This window comes from Emys orbicularis, chromosome 14 (assembly GCF_028017835.1).
Source record: "Emys orbicularis isolate rEmyOrb1 chromosome 14, rEmyOrb1.hap1, whole genome shotgun sequence".
NCBI classification, from domain to species: domain Eukaryota; kingdom Metazoa; phylum Chordata; order Testudines; family Emydidae; genus Emys; species Emys orbicularis.
Genome location: NC_088696.1, coordinates 33,703,968 through 33,719,550, shown reverse-complemented (window position 1 = coordinate 33,719,550; position 15,583 = coordinate 33,703,968). Strand labels below are relative to the sequence as shown.

The 15,583-nt window shown below is 41.3% G+C and overlaps 1 protein-coding gene across 1 annotated transcript in view; it reads right to left on the bottom strand.

The window, feature by feature from the left end:
- PLA2G15 (phospholipase A2 group XV) overlaps positions 1–10,079 on the bottom strand; it is a 29,593-nt gene extending 19,514 nt beyond the window's left edge. Inside the window, exon 1 of the mRNA XM_065416559.1 lies at positions 9,923–10,079. Coding sequence (XP_065272631.1) covers positions 9,923–10,079 — 157 coding nt within the window. The remainder of the gene's footprint in view (positions 1–9,922) is intronic.
- Between the last annotated feature and the right edge of the window lie 5,504 nt (positions 10,080–15,583).

The following is a 15,583-nucleotide window of genomic DNA, read 5'->3' as shown; positions in this document are numbered from 1 at the left end:
ATGATTGTTTCTAAACAGCAGCTAAACAATCACACTTCTGCACAGATTAGGAAGGGTCACAATTCAGAGGATGAAGGAACAAGTTAGACATTTAATTACTAGCTTCATTATGTTAATGTAAGTTGTACAGAAGTTTCACTTGTGACTACAAAAGAAGATACCCTTACTACAAAAACCTAACTAGGTTAGGTTATAATATTCAACACTGATGTTATTGAACAGAAATGTCGTTGTGTTCCAGTGTCTGACAACGTAGAAGACAAGAAAAACTGCCGGCTGACTACTGTTAAGTCTTTTAAATTAGGGTATGGATGCATAAAGTAGAGAACTAGCAAAGTCGAAGGCTGATAAAATTTTAAGTCGTTTCAACTAACAGTGAAGGCACAATTTCCACAACCCCGAGACACCACACATTGCAGTTTGAAGACTGGAGCCCATACGCATGCACGCACACATGTGTGTGTCAGGGAACGGCTGCCAAGTTAGTAAATATGAAAACTAATAACGAGGTAGGACCAGGACAATTTTGGGGTGGCTTTTCTCCAAATTAGAGAGAAATCTAAAAGGTCTCCATATTGGCAATGAAGCAGTTTCATCACTATATGCTCACAACTAAAATTTTACAAATACAGATTGCAATTTGCAAAAGAAATCTTGTGAGAAGATTCATGGGGAAGTTAGAACGTACACAAAGCCAGCAATGCTAATTTAGATAAACTTTTGGATTCAGAAAAAAAAAAGTCAGATTTACAATCCTTTACCAACTTAACTGAAGAGTATTAATAGTTTAAATTTTGGTTGCAAGAGTATTAGCTGCATTTTGGATGGGAGACTATCGCGTAGAAAGCAATCAGCAGGAATCAACCATATGACAAGCTCTGCAGAAGAAAACCAATAATGTTTTGACATTTTCACAAGATGATTTGATAGTAGTTGACAGAAGCATTTCCTTTAGGTTTCAGACCACCTGGGAAAAGTAAAATGACTCCAAACAGACTTCTATAAAAAGGTAAATTTTTTGTCATACCTTACATGCTTGCATTTACAAATGCCGTTTCTAACCTTTTTCACTGGAAAGGTTATATAAAAAGCTTAAAATTTTTAAGTCTGCATGTCCAAAACAAATACTTTATTTACAAAAGAATGCACAGGTAAAGTTTTAGGAAATTTGAACATGCTAGTTAAGATGGGATCTTAAGACTGATATTTCAAAGGCTTCTCTAATTTTGTGACTGCCCTCTGAGAAAAGGCATAAGATTAAGACTAGAGACAAGAAAATGAGAGATGCCATAACGAATATATAAAATACCTCAAAGAGAAAGAAAATCAGTTGCTCCTCTTTACCTACCTTCTCATTAGACAGAAACAGAAACGGATATTTATGTAGCAAAAGATAACCAATTATATTAGATAAAAATGTAACGAATGTAAAAGCACATGGCTTGGGGCATAAGCCCAGCCCAGTTTGCCCACAGCAGCAATTTCTTCTCAATACCTGTTAGTGTGGTTAGCCAAAGCGTTGTCACGTCCATAAATCAGTTTGCAGATCAGAAGTTGGGAGTTTTATATGAATGTTATTCCAGGAAGCTGTCTTTCCTTTATTGTACTATACTCAGTTTTCCATAAGAATTTATGAGAGTAACTTGCCACAGTTCTCCAAGGAGGAGGGCTCATTAAAGCTACTTTGTACACCCAAAACCAGTTTACCACAGAAAATGCTTGTTTTATGATTAGGAGCAGCAGGGCAAAAAAAACCCCACAAAGTCACATGATGCTTCTGTTATTCAAGCAGCAGAGAGCTGTTTTTACAGTTGAACCACCAAGAATCCAGACTTGGTTCTCAGGTGCGTTTTATTGTAGGGAGGAGATAAGGTTGCAATAAATTACATAGGACTTATTTTGATCCTGTTTGTAATTCCAGGTGAATAAAACTCCCCTTACATCTTTTCGTATTTTGGAGGGGGGAGGGGGTTAAGCTACAGTTTTCATAGAGGATAACTAAGGCATGGCCAGTAAATGACTTGGCTAGAATGCACTATCGTCTAGGATTATGCATAGACTGTAAAACTAAGAGTCTAAATAAAAAATACAGGTGCTTTCAAAGACTGAGTTAGCGAATATGATTTGAAATACTACTTACTATCCCTTACAGGCCTAGTCTAATACCATAGAGTTTCTCAACCAACCAACTTGCATTCAAACCACAACTTGCTTTTTCTACACTAGGATAGTAATATGCTGCCCTTAGTCAGCATGTGCTGACAGCAAACCTTTTTTCCCAGTGAAGGATCACAGAAAAAGCAAGGAGAAGAAACCAGAAAGAAGACAGGGAAACACCACAGTAAGTCTCCCTTCACATGTCAAGATCCAAAATCAGGGACACAATTATTCATGCAAGAAACTTAAAAGGATGTGATATACCCTGCTTTAGTGTAAACAACTCTATAGCGACAATTTCACAATTCTTTATTTCTTATATAAGTAGTTTTCAACAATAAAAGCGAGGGGACACAAGGTTTGTGTGGAACACCGGTAACTTTGGGTCTAAAATGAATGACTGTCACATAAAAGGAGGGCCATTTAAGAGGTATGCCACAGTAGCCTACAACAGATATGGTAAAGCTAGTAAAACAGTAGAATTTAGAGGAATACTTTCAGCTTGATTCTCTTATTTAATTAGCCTAATTTTTAAAAAGCCAATTTCCGATAGAGTACCATTTAAACGGTGTGCTCTGAAGTTTCTTCAATTCCTTTTTGAAAAGTGTAGAAATTTTTTCTGCTCCCCTGTTGATGTTAGTTTACTCTTTTGATGAAAAGATCCTTGCTATGCAGGGAAACAGGGAAACCATCCACAAAGTGCTGTAAAACTGAAATTAGCAGGTTTTTTCACCCTTTAATTTCTTTCAGTTACAGTACTCTTCAGTGTTACTTGTAGCAATCATGAACAGAAAGTTTTTAGAAAATAATTTTCACATTGACAGTGTCCTTTGAACATGGTCCATGACAATAAGGCAAAATTATGTCAAAAGCAGTACAAAGCATCACAGTTCACAAGTCAGCTTGGAAGGATTAGATTTTTATTGATAAATTTCAGTAAACACTAGTTTCATCATTCACACATAAAACAAAAAATATTTTCATCTATAATAAAAATTTACAGAAACAAAGAAAAATGCTGCTTGAGAACTTAGTTTGATTTAAGGATATTTACTTTGCATATTTTGACATGTGATGTTGACAATGTGTATTTTAACAGTTATAAAACTAACTTTTGAATCAACTTCTATTGTCATTAAATAATTATTTTCAGACACTCCCCCTATAATTTCCCACAACTGTGAGAACAAACAAAAAAAAATGAACAAAAATGTTTAAAACCCATAATTTTGGACAATTTTGTGAGTTATAGCATTCAAAAACAGAGTGGCCCAAAGTTACTAATGAATGTTGAATTTACATGACCACACTTACCATAAAGCTACAAGAGTAATAAAAATCTACCACAATATGTATGGTGAAAACAAGCGCATAAAGGAAAGGCTAAGAAAGCAAGTCAATCAATATATGCCCTGCTCTGAACTGGAATACAAAGCCATCACACATATATGTAGCCCTTCATTACACAGCCCCAGCCTATACCTCGAGTTAGTTTCCGTTTCCATTCCCTTTTGCCTACTACACTTCAACAACGATTCCAATTTTAATTCCCCTTTTCACCACCTCCCTCAAACGTTTCCATGACTTCCTCCATGTTGCCTCTGATCCTTGGTATGTCCTCACCAAATCTTACTTCCTAGCCATCTCCTGTTTTTCACTGAAATCACCTCTAAAAGCTCATTTTTGCCATGTCACCTATGCAAAATGAGGATAAAAAGAAAGGTAATGATAGGTTAATTGCAATCATCAAGATGTGTACATCCTTTACAGAATTACCATGGGAATAAGGACAACTGAGGGAAATATAGACCATGCAGCTTAGCTTTGGTAACAGGAAAGATAATGGAGCAAATAATCAGTTTGTAAGCACCTACAAGAAAATAAGGCAGGAACAGTCAATTCGGATCTGTCAAGAACAAATCATATCAAACCAACCTAATAGCTTTCTTTGACAGGGTAACAAGCCTTAAGGATGGGGTGAAGCAGAAACTGTCATATCTTGACATTAGTAAGGCTTCTGATACTGCCTCACATGACCATCTCATAAAGAAATATAGCCTAGACAAAAGTACCATAAGGTGGGTGCACAACTGGTTGGAAAACTGTACTCAAAATAGTTATCAATGGTTCACAATCAAGCTAGAAGGGCATATCAAGTAGGGTCCCGCAGGGATCAGTCCTGCATTCAGTTCTATTCAATATCTTCATAAATTATTTGGATAATGGCAGAGTACACTTATAAATTCAATAATGACAAATGCAAAGTAATACACGTAAGAAGGAATAATCAATTGCACAAATACAAAGTGCAAATAACTGCCTAGGAAGGAGTACTGCAGAAAAGGATCTGGGGGGTATAGTGGATCACAAACTAAATATTAACCAACAATGCAATACTGTTGCCAAAAAAAAGTGAACAACATTCTTAGATGTATTAGCAGGAGTGTTGTAAACAAGACACAAGTAGTAATTATTCCACTCTACTCAGCACTGATAAGGCCTCAACTGGAGTACTGTGTCCAGTTCTGGGCATAAGACTTCAGGAAAGATGGAGAAAGTCCAGAGGAAAGCCAACAAGTATGGTCAAAGTTCTAGAAAACATGACCTACGAGGAAAGACCGGAAAAAAAATAAGCTTGCTTAGTCTTGACACAGATAAGTGAGCGAGAACATAACATTCTTCAATTACATAAAAGGTTGTTGCAAAGAGAAGGGTGATAAACTGTTCTCCATAACCACTGAGGACAGGATAAGAAGCAATGGTCTTAAATTGCAACGAGAGAGATTAGGTTAAACATTAGAAAGACTTCCTGTTAAGGTAATTAGCACTGGAACCAATTATCTAGGGAGGTTGTGGAATCTTCATCATTTCCTAATCTGTTCTTAAAAGCCTACAAATACTTGTCATGGATGGTCTAGATCAGCGGTTCTCAACCATGGGTATGCATACCACTGGAGGTACGCAGAGGTCTTCAAAGGGGTACATAAACTTATCTAGATATTTGCCAGTTTTACAACAGGCTACATAAAAAGCACTAGTGAAGTCAATACAAACTAAAATTTCATAGAAGCAAAATGAGAAAGTAAGCAATTTTTCAGTAATAGCGTGCTGTGGCACTTTTGTATTTTTGTCAGATTTTGTAAGCAAGTAGTTTTTAAGCAAGGTGAAACTTGGGGTATGCAAGATAAATCAGACTCCTGAAAGGGGTACAGTCTGGAATGGTTGAGAGCCACTGGTCTAGATAACACTTAGTCCTGCCTCAGTGCCAGGGACTGGCCTAAATGACCCATCGAGGTCCCTTCCAGTCCTACATTTCTATGATTCTATAGTCAGCCTCCTTGTCCTTTGTTTATAACCTTCACTTGCTACATCATGTTGAATTTAGACTAAGCTCTTTTGGACAGGTGTTTTTCCAAAGCACATAGCATTTTTGATGCTCAAAAAATAATGCATAGTATTTTACTAGAGTGAGCTATGCAAAATAGGTCCCAACCCTGAAAAACCTTGTACCTTTTCACATATGGCATAGACAGTACACTTATAAAGTTCAGCGAAGAGCAACAAAAATTATTAAAGGTCTAGAAAACATGACCTATGAGGGAAGATTGAAAAAATTGGGTTTGTTTCGTCTGGAGAAGAGAAGACTGAGAGGGGACATGATAACAGTTTTCAAGTACATAAAAGCTTGTTATAAGGAGGAGGGAGAAAAATTGTTCTTCTTAAACTCTGAGGATAGGACAAAAAGCAATGGGCTTAAATTGCAGCAAGGGTGGTTTAGGCTGGACATTAGGAAAAACTTCCTAACTGTCAGAGTGGTTAAGTATTGGAATAAATTGCCTAGGAAGGTGGTGGAATCTCCATCACTGGGGATTTTTAAGAGCAGCTTGGATAAACACCTGTCAGGGATGATAATACTTAGTCCTGCCTTGAGTGCAGGGAACTGGACTAGATGAACTCTCGAGGTCCCTTCCAGTTCTATAATTCTATGATATATAGACAACACAAAACAATTGCATATCGTCATAAAACAGGTGGAATTTTAGCCATTTTGTTTTAATGGGGGGAGGTTAGAAGGAGGTTACTTCTATTTCCTGAGGATTGTACCAGGCATCTGGCAAATGGGGTGAGAAGCTTGCTGGAGAAAGGGAGCGAAGGAACAGATTAGAATAGACACATAGTCAAGACAAGTTATTAATTTTACAAATGCTGGCTGACAACTCGTTTTGATTATGTAGAGAAGAGCTTTTACTTAAAAAAAAAAAAAAAATCTCCTCTCTCCCACCTGCCAAATACATGTTCAGCAATTGAATCTATGCTATAATCTTCTCACAAAAGAAACAAGATCTTATAAATTAAGGAATATCCCTTTACTATGCTTGAGGAATTTGTATACCTATAACTGTTTCATAAGTAACAGCATTACAGTCCCATGGACAACATCTGTTTATCACATGATTGTTACCCAATCTCATTTACTTCTTATGTGGCTGGAGTCTGATTTGGATCAGTGGTTATTAAGCGGTCAGCTTTATCATGAAGAAGCTTGCACTGGAATGTAAGTAACAAAGCTTATTGCTAAGATTCAGTGTTATAAAGGGAACAAGGAAGAATTAGGGCAGATGAGGCAAAAAGCTTCTTCCTAATCTTCACAAAGATGGCTCACAGCAAATTGCTTTGCTTGCACTTAATTCCATGAGTTTAGCACATTACAGCAAACTGGTGCTAAACTTTTCCCATCACCACCCATTTATACCATTCTAGCCAAGTAGTCCAGACATCTACTTAAAAGCTGTAATGGTATCTTCATAGCAATACAATGCATTGAGCAGCTAAGTTACTATCTAAACTAATGTACAACATACATTTTTCCAAAATATGTGTGCAGCGAAGGAAATAATAATTCTGAACAGCAGCATTTTAACATATCAACTAATCTGTGTAAATCAAAATAGACCTTGACATCTATGGCAAGCCAATAAAAACTCTTCCCAGCTTTTTTCTCTGGAAATAATTTGTTAATAGCGTCAGCATTATTTGCATACTGAAAATGCAGAATGTACTGCTTGTAGGGGCATGCATCAGTATCAAGAACAAATACATCCCTATTTAATACATTAGATATGTTTTACAATTTCAATTCCAATGGACACCAATGTGTGCATATGCACTGGGAAGTTTCAGGAGCAAACAAGCCTGACAACTGTTTTAAATGCAGCAAAACAATATTCAAACAATTGCACTTATTGCAAGCTTTTTTTTAAAAAAGACACCTAATATTTACCCAAGAAACTTCTGCCTCAAGGTTTTTATTGCTTATTAGCACAGATGCAAGGACTTGGAACCCATTTGCTGCTGCAACAAGCAGCAATGAATTTTCTGGGTTGTGTGATGAAGTAGAATTCTTAATGTTACTTTCTAACAACTGTGAAACCCAATCCCCCCCCCAATCCTATTTTTGATTTATAATTCCCTTCTCTCAAGAATAAATTTCAGCTTGAATAAAAAGTTGGGAAAAGGGAGTTTTCCCTTGTTAACATGACTTAAATTGATTTAGGGTTTGAAAAAAAATCTAATGGCCCACATGCCACTTACAAGTGGGAACTTGCTCTGGTAAATGAAGGGGTTTAGAAATCAACTTCAGCAGCATACACATTTACATTTTAAGAAAAATTTCCAACCCATATGATTGAGAAGACAGTCTAAGTGTGAACTGAGTGAGTCACCCCCATGCAGCCTCTGCTTTGGCTCCTGACTAGTGGTTTAATCTTTTGGTTAGTAGGTCTGGTAAAATTTTCAGTCACTGTTCTGAAATGCATAAAGGGAGGAGAAAAATGAAGGAGGGGGAAAATGTGCCCTAGCTTCTTCAGATGGCCAGAATCACCGTCTCCTATTTAATTCTCTGCTACTTAAGAAGAATCATTAAGCCCTAGAAAATATCACTACATATTAGGAAACACACAAAAGGACACCCCAGTTCTGGCATGTTCACAATACTGTAAACAAGAAGTGGGGCAGGCCAGATATAAAATTAGGTGCAAATTTAAACTGCTAGTTATATCACTATAACTCCCTGTACAGACACACTTTTCTGCTATGAAATTGCTTTTTGCCAGCTTACTTTATGCCGCTTCAGAAGCAGCTTAAAATACACTGAAAAAAGCCCCTCTTATTATTCCCCTGGTGTAACTCCCCAATGTGGATGCTCTTATTCCAGAATTAGAGTGTCCACCCAGGAACGTGCAACACCAGCAGTTTAACTGGAAAAATTTTCAATGCAGTCCAGTCCTATGTACAGTGAATTACACACCACAGTTGTAGTTTTTACTTATGAGATCATTCAACTATACTGCAAGTCCACACATATGCATCTAAATATGTTCAGTTAAGCACAGTAAAGCCTGGTCTAGGGCAGAATTTAAAGATATGATATTAACAAACATTAGCCAAAAAAAGTTTTAAAAGCCTAATATAGACAAAGCACACTGCCTTTAATACATGCTAAACAAGTGAAGTTAAAGCCTAGGCTGCCCCAAGCCAGTGTGCCTTGTCTGAGGTCCTTTTAAAGTGTGTTAGTTTACATTTACGAACATTACCCCTTAAGCCCTGGTCTACACAAGGCCTAACTCAGAGCAGCCCTGCAAACCAAGTGTTTACACTTAATACAGGTGACTTGCATGCAGGGCCATCCTACAAGCAGCCCAGTGCCCAAGCAGAACTGGCTGCCTGACCAAAGAAGTAAAGAACAAGACACAAGGGGGATTCACCAATACACCATTAATTAACCCTGGACCCTCCGAACTAACCTGACAACCCCAGACAACCTTCCACCCCCCCCCGCCCCCAACCTTCCACCCCCATTGCCCCCCCCAGCCTTCCTCCTCAGCCCCCTGTACAGAGTGCCCCGCCCCCAACCTCCCCCCCAGCTCCTGTACCCAGTCCCCAGCCCACAACCTTCTCCCCCAAGCCTTCCTCCTCAGCCCTCTGTACTCAGTCCCCCCCAGCCCCTGTACCCAGTTCCCAGCCCACAACCTTCCCCCCCCCCACAGCCTTCCTCAGCCTCTGTACCCAGTCCCCAGCCTTCCTCCTCAGCCACCCACCCTCACTGCCCCCCCAACCCCCTGCCCCCAGCCTTCCCCCCCCCCAGCCTTCCTCAGTCTCGGTACCCAGTCCCCTACCCCCAGCCTTCCTCCTCAGCCCCCTGTACTCAGTCCCCCCCAACCTTCCTCCTCAGCCACCCACCCTCACTGCCCCCCCAACCCCCTGCCCCCAGCCTTCCTCAGTCTCGGTACCCAGTCCCCTACCCCCAGCCTTCCTCCTCAGCCCCCTGTACTCAGTCCCCCCCAACCTTCCTCCTCAGCCACCCACCCTCACTGCCCCCCCAACCCCCTGCCCCCAGCCTTCCCCCCCCCCAGCCTTCCTCAGTCTCGGTACCCAGTCCCCTACCCCCAGCCTTCCTCCTTAGCCCCTTGTACTTAGTCGCCCCCAGCCTTCCTCAGCCTCGGTACCCAGTCCCCTGCCCCCAGCCTTCCTCCTCAGCCCCTTGTACTTAGTCCCCCCCCAACCTTCCTCCTCAGCCCCCCGCCCCTGTACCCAGTCCCCTGCCCCCCACCTTCCCCCCCACTGCCCCCCATCCTTCCTCAGTCCCTGTACCCAGTCCCCTGCCCCCCACCTTCCCTCATCCTTCCTCAGTCCCTGTACCCAGTCCCCGGCCCACAACCTTCCCCCCACTGCCCTCCCGGGCTTCGTCCCCAGCCCCCGCCCTTACTCAGCACGACGGGCGGCCCCGGGGGTCTGGGGGAGGCGCTGCCCCCGCCCTGCTGGCGCGCCCGGGGGCCCGGCAGGCAGCTGCCGTCGGGGGAGAGCAGCAGCAGGAGCAGCAGGAAGAGGGGGGCCCTAGCGCCGGCCCCATCTCCCCCGCTCATGCTGGAGCCAGCCGCAGCGACGGGGGGAGCGCGAGGACACCAGGACGGGCCCCTCCGCGGAGCCGATGCCGGAGCCTACTGAGGCGCCGCGCGCCGCGCCCGACGCGGCCAAGAAAGCCGACTCACCCAGCCAATCAACGCCCCGATCCCACACAGCCAATCAGCGGGGAGACGGCGCCCCTACCCCTTTGCCAGGCGCTACCCGCCGAGCGCAGAGAGGCTGATTCAGGCCGCTTCCCCCCCCCCGCCCAAGGGAGGTCCAATCGCAGGCCGAGCCAAGCGCCTGCCAGCCCTCGCCTCCCATCGGGCTAGGGCCTTAGCCCCGGCCTGTGAGCGCTGGGCGGGCCGCCCCTAGAGCATGGTCCATTAACTCCATAGACAGCTGCTCCCTGTACGTGCCTGGTGTTTTATAGACATAACAAGAGATGGCCGTGGCCCTTCCCTGAGCTATTTACTTCAGGGCAGATAACACCGGGAATAAAGATGCCAAACAGGGTGGGGAATATTTGGCAGTAGAGGAGCCATCCCCACCCTTCTGCCCTGCACCCCATGGCCAGTGCAGTCTTGACAGCACCATTTACATTGTAAATGATCTTCACAAAAACCCTGTGAGGTGAGAGCGTGGCATTATCCTTATTTTACAGATGAGAAGCTGAGGCACAGAGAGATTAAAGTAAAAAATATTCATTAATGTTGGTGTTTCCAATCTGAGAACTTAGGACCTCATTTTTTAGAGTACTTGGCATTATATAGTACTATATATTCAAGAACAGCATCCACAGACTTCAGTTGTCGTCATAAAGGCTCAGCACTTCTGTAAAACAGGCCCCAGGAACATACCATTAGTGACCACATGTAAAAAGTTTGATTTAAGTGAGTTGTTTAGCATCACAAAGGAACTCTGTGGCAGCGGCAAGGATAGAATCTGATTCTCCAGTGCAGCATTCAACTGTCTTAACTATGAGACCATCCTTTCTCTTCTTGTCTCATTCACTACACACCTTCCAACTTCTGTAACAAATGAGGCAGGGGTCCTACAAAGAACAGCCTCCCTCACAACCCTCAATCATCATCTGCAGAGCAAATCCACCCTGTCCTTTGAAAGAGGCAGGGTTCATGAGGAAAAAATATGTGAGCATGTAATTAACGACTGTATCATAATTAAGGCTATGATTTAATAACGGAGGTCGCTGGAAGTCATGGAATCTGTGACTTCCAGTTACCTCCGTGAGTTCAGCCTGTGGTGGCCAGGAGCTGCAGGGTCCCCTGCGGCCCGAAGGGCAGGCAGTTGTGGGGTACCCATACCCCTGTCACCTTTGGTGGCCCCCGGAGCTCCAAGCCGCCATGGGCAGTGGGGTACCCCCAAGCACCTATCCGCCACAGGCAGTGAGGGTGGAAAGGAGGTTTTATAGGCAGTTTAATTTTGGCTTTCCTAACTTTTGAGTGCTTGACTTTGCAACCTTAACAATGTTCTTTTAAGTGTGTGTGTGTGTGTATAATAATTTATATGATGGGGCTTTTAGAAAATCTTTACTAACTGCAAATAGTAGAATTAACTCTTCAGAAAGATCTTGCCATGAGGATTTCAACATGTGTTTTTTGTTTCTTTTTCCCAATCAAGCTTGGTGAGAAGATTTAAAGATCAAGCATGTGCTTCTGCTTCTCTGCATGACTCAACAAATACAGGCACTGACTTGCATTGAAAGTCTGGCAGGATTTTATTAGATTCTCCAATGAGTCAAGGAAAGAAATAAATGTGTAGAACGTTTAAGATGAAATTTTACTATAAAAATATCTATGCAAAAATGTCAGCTTATTATTCAACAAATCTGCTCCCTACACATATTCAGTCAGAACTGCTGACTTCAGTGACAAAAATGAATTTGTCGTCTTAGCTTTCTAATGAGAGAGACAGTTACTTACACCTGTGCAAACCAACTAACGACAATCAGGTTGCACAGATGTGTCTGAGGGTTTAGCTGGGCCTTCAGAGACTTTTTATTGATGTTGACAGTTGAGAAAAAAAATCATCTGTTATGGCTTTCAGATCCAAAGTGGAGTTTTCAGGGTTGGTAGTTAGATAAACATATTTGGTTTAGAGTCACTGAAACATCGCGTATCTTGCTTTTTGTTGTTTTTCTGTGTAGAATAACATTTAAATTACAAAGACTATCTAACTGGGATTCTTACTAAAGTAGGTCAGTGTAGGAACCTAAAAATCTCCCTCTTCTAGTAGAGGGGCTAGATGCCTGTATATTATTTGTGAGGTAGAAGTGAGATGTATAAGCACAAATATTTTTTTGCTCCCTTAAGGGAAAAATATATTCTCTCTGTTTCTTGGAAAGATACTCAAGGTCAGCCAGATAAGCTTGCTGCTCTGAATGTGAATGTCATGGACTCTGAGACCGGGTAGTAAAACTGTAAATGTAAGCTATGACTTTTTTGAATTCAGAAAGAAGTGTTGCAAAAATCTAATTTCAATTCTCCTTAGCGGGGGTGGAAATTATAATCTGGTCTCTCAAATAACCTATTTCTTGCTCTTTCAGACAATGTTGTTAAAAAAACAATGATATTTTGCACTTTTCTAGCACCTTTCACTCCAGAATCTCAGTCCTTTGCAAAGAGGGTAAAACTCTTCCCTATGCAGAGAGACAGCACAAGGCCTACGCGCTGATTAAATCTCCCTATGTACTAGAGGGCAGAACCAGAATGTAGGTAGTGCACAGGGAGACTCAGGCAGTGCATAAATTGTGCCATCCCTCTGCACAGAGCTAGGGTGACGAGACATCCTGATATTAGGGGCTTTGTCTTATATAGGACCCTAACACCCCACCCCTTTCACCCTCACCTCACCTCCATCCTGATTTTTCACACTTGCTATCTGGTAACACTACATAGGGCTGAGTTTCACTTTCTAGTGAAATAAACTTTGCAATAGCCCTGTGAGGATGGCAGAAACTAAAAATTAGATCGGTTTAGAAATTGGTACCTTTTGGGGGCAGGCGCAGAAGGAAGGCTAACCCCGGGCAGTATGTAAATAGCATATTAAGAGATGAGACTTTGGAATAGTTTGTCAGGGTTGAGAACAAACCAAAAATAAATAGATTAGTTTTTCAATTGACTAAGAATTATCATATTGGTGTGGACTGTGCTAAGGAACTAGAGTTGTCATGGATTTCTGATTAATATTCTCCAAAACTAAAGGGAACATGTGAGAAATGCTGCTATCAAGTTTAGACAGCTGTGTGTATGCATGAGACCAGATCCAGAAAGAGATTTCATCTTGTCCTGCAATCATTAATGTGCAATTGAAGAAGCTACTGTCTGCAAGCCAAGCATCTAGAAATGCAGTGAGGCAAGTCACTACAAAATGCTTACAGGAGATTTTTAAAAATAAACGATAGACAAAGTAGTCACTTAATGCATCTTTTTCTTTCTTTTGATCCAACACATTTCTAAGACATTTTTCACACTGACATTCTCTTTATTAGTAAAACATTGGTTCTGGCAATCAGGGCAGTATATATTAGTTCAAATAGATTTTACTCTCTGAAAATCGAATATTGCTGGAAGGCAGCTTGCTAAAATCTTGTTATGTTGGGATTTAAAGTAAAATAGGACTTTATTTTGGAAGGATGGATGATAAGTAGTAATGTTCTTTACGTGGCCACATCAAATCCATTAATTAAATCTTTTCATTAATTGATAGTAATGTTTCACATTGGCTTTAAAATCGTGATCTAATATAACCCAAACACAGGAAAAATGGGAAAGTCTTCCACAGTTCTGGCATGCAGCACCAATGTCAAATTAGGCCTGCTGAGTCTCAGAATACAGCCTACAGGAATAGACCAGGTCCAGTAAAAATAATCAAAGCTAATACTTTAACCTTCAAATCTATTATTATGAGTGTCTGGTGTCTGGCAGAATGGGACCCTGATCAGGGCCTGTAAGCGCTGCCACAATATAGATACTACTATAAAATTTCTGTGCACCTATCAAGGAAAATGCAAATTCAAGTAAATATTAGTTTTGTGGGTAAGATTATTTTTTAAATGATCAGCATTTAAATTCAAAGTACATCAGATGTGGCCACTGGGATCCTTATAAGTTTCCAGTGAAATCCTTCATCTTGAAAATGAATAGAAAACTCTGAAATCCTAGTTTTAGTTGCTTAAAGAAACATATTTATAGTGCTAATTTGTTGGAATGGGACAAAGAAATATCTTAATTAGAAGGATGATCAGATATGCATGTTATGTTATTTAATACATTATAGAGTCAGTTTAGGAGTAGGGACAATTCATCTGTTGTCTTGATCAATGATTCTATCTGCAACAGTTCTCTAGTTATTTCCTCAAAGACTGTAGGGTAAGGTTTTGATGTAGAATCTCAGAAAGAAACATTCTGGAGTCTTGTGGTTTATATAATGTTCACTGTGCTACTTTGTATTTAACTGGTGTCTGAAATTGGCTGGAGTCAGTTCTCATATTTCCTAACTTGTCCTTGCAGGGTGATTAGCTAAGTCTATCACGTGGTTGTATGCTGTATCAGTCAGTTAATCTGCAGATGCCTGCTGTCAAGTCATTCTTAATTGAGAATAAGAACTGACTTGGTCTCTTGTTACTGGGCAGTTACAAAACACCTGAGTTTATCTTCTAATGGCCATGGAGCACTGATTCAATTGTGGTGCTGAGGAGAGTCACATTACATATCCTGTCCTCCTTACTATTACTAGTGAGGTAATGGCGGCTGCAATCACTATATGGTGGTCATTACTGTTGTTTATATAAAGCCAAAAAGATGATTTGCATATAGACACAAGTAGGAAGGTAAGGGGCCGACTTTATTGGTATCCCATGATGTAACTGGAACGGAAAATCCATAAATCTGAATAGTCCTGAACTCACAAAACATTATTATTATGTTATTATTTGGGATTGTGATTAGGTATATGTACTCCAGCAAGGGGAGGAAGGAATCACTGATCTTCCTTGTTGTGGAGGAAAAACATCTTCCCTTTCCTGTGTGAGAGAAGGAGCTAACATTCCTGGAGAGATGGGCAAACAGCTGGGCCTTATTAGGGAGGCAAACCTTTAAATGTATTCAGGCTGCAGATGAGTCCTTTGGTTCCAGAAAAGTACACACTCTACCCACTTCCTGGGCTGAGAAGCCCCCTTTCCACAGCACAAAGGATGAGACACTGTGTACTTGGTGTGCTTTAGACTCAAAGGCCTGTTGATGTATTATCCCTTAGAGAAGACTGATGGGTGTGTGTTTGTGAATTAATACCTCTGAAGAGTGTTGACATATCCTTGTTTTGCAGGACATACACAGATGTCACAGTCAGTTTTACTGGTGTTTGTAAACTCTGAAGACTGAGCAGGTGATGGTTTCAGCAGGCTATGTCTATGAACCTTTGGGATCAGCCTCCATTACATTTGTTAGATGTTGTCACTCTCTCTTCTTTCCATGGGTGGGAACAGGGCCGGCTTTAGGCCAAT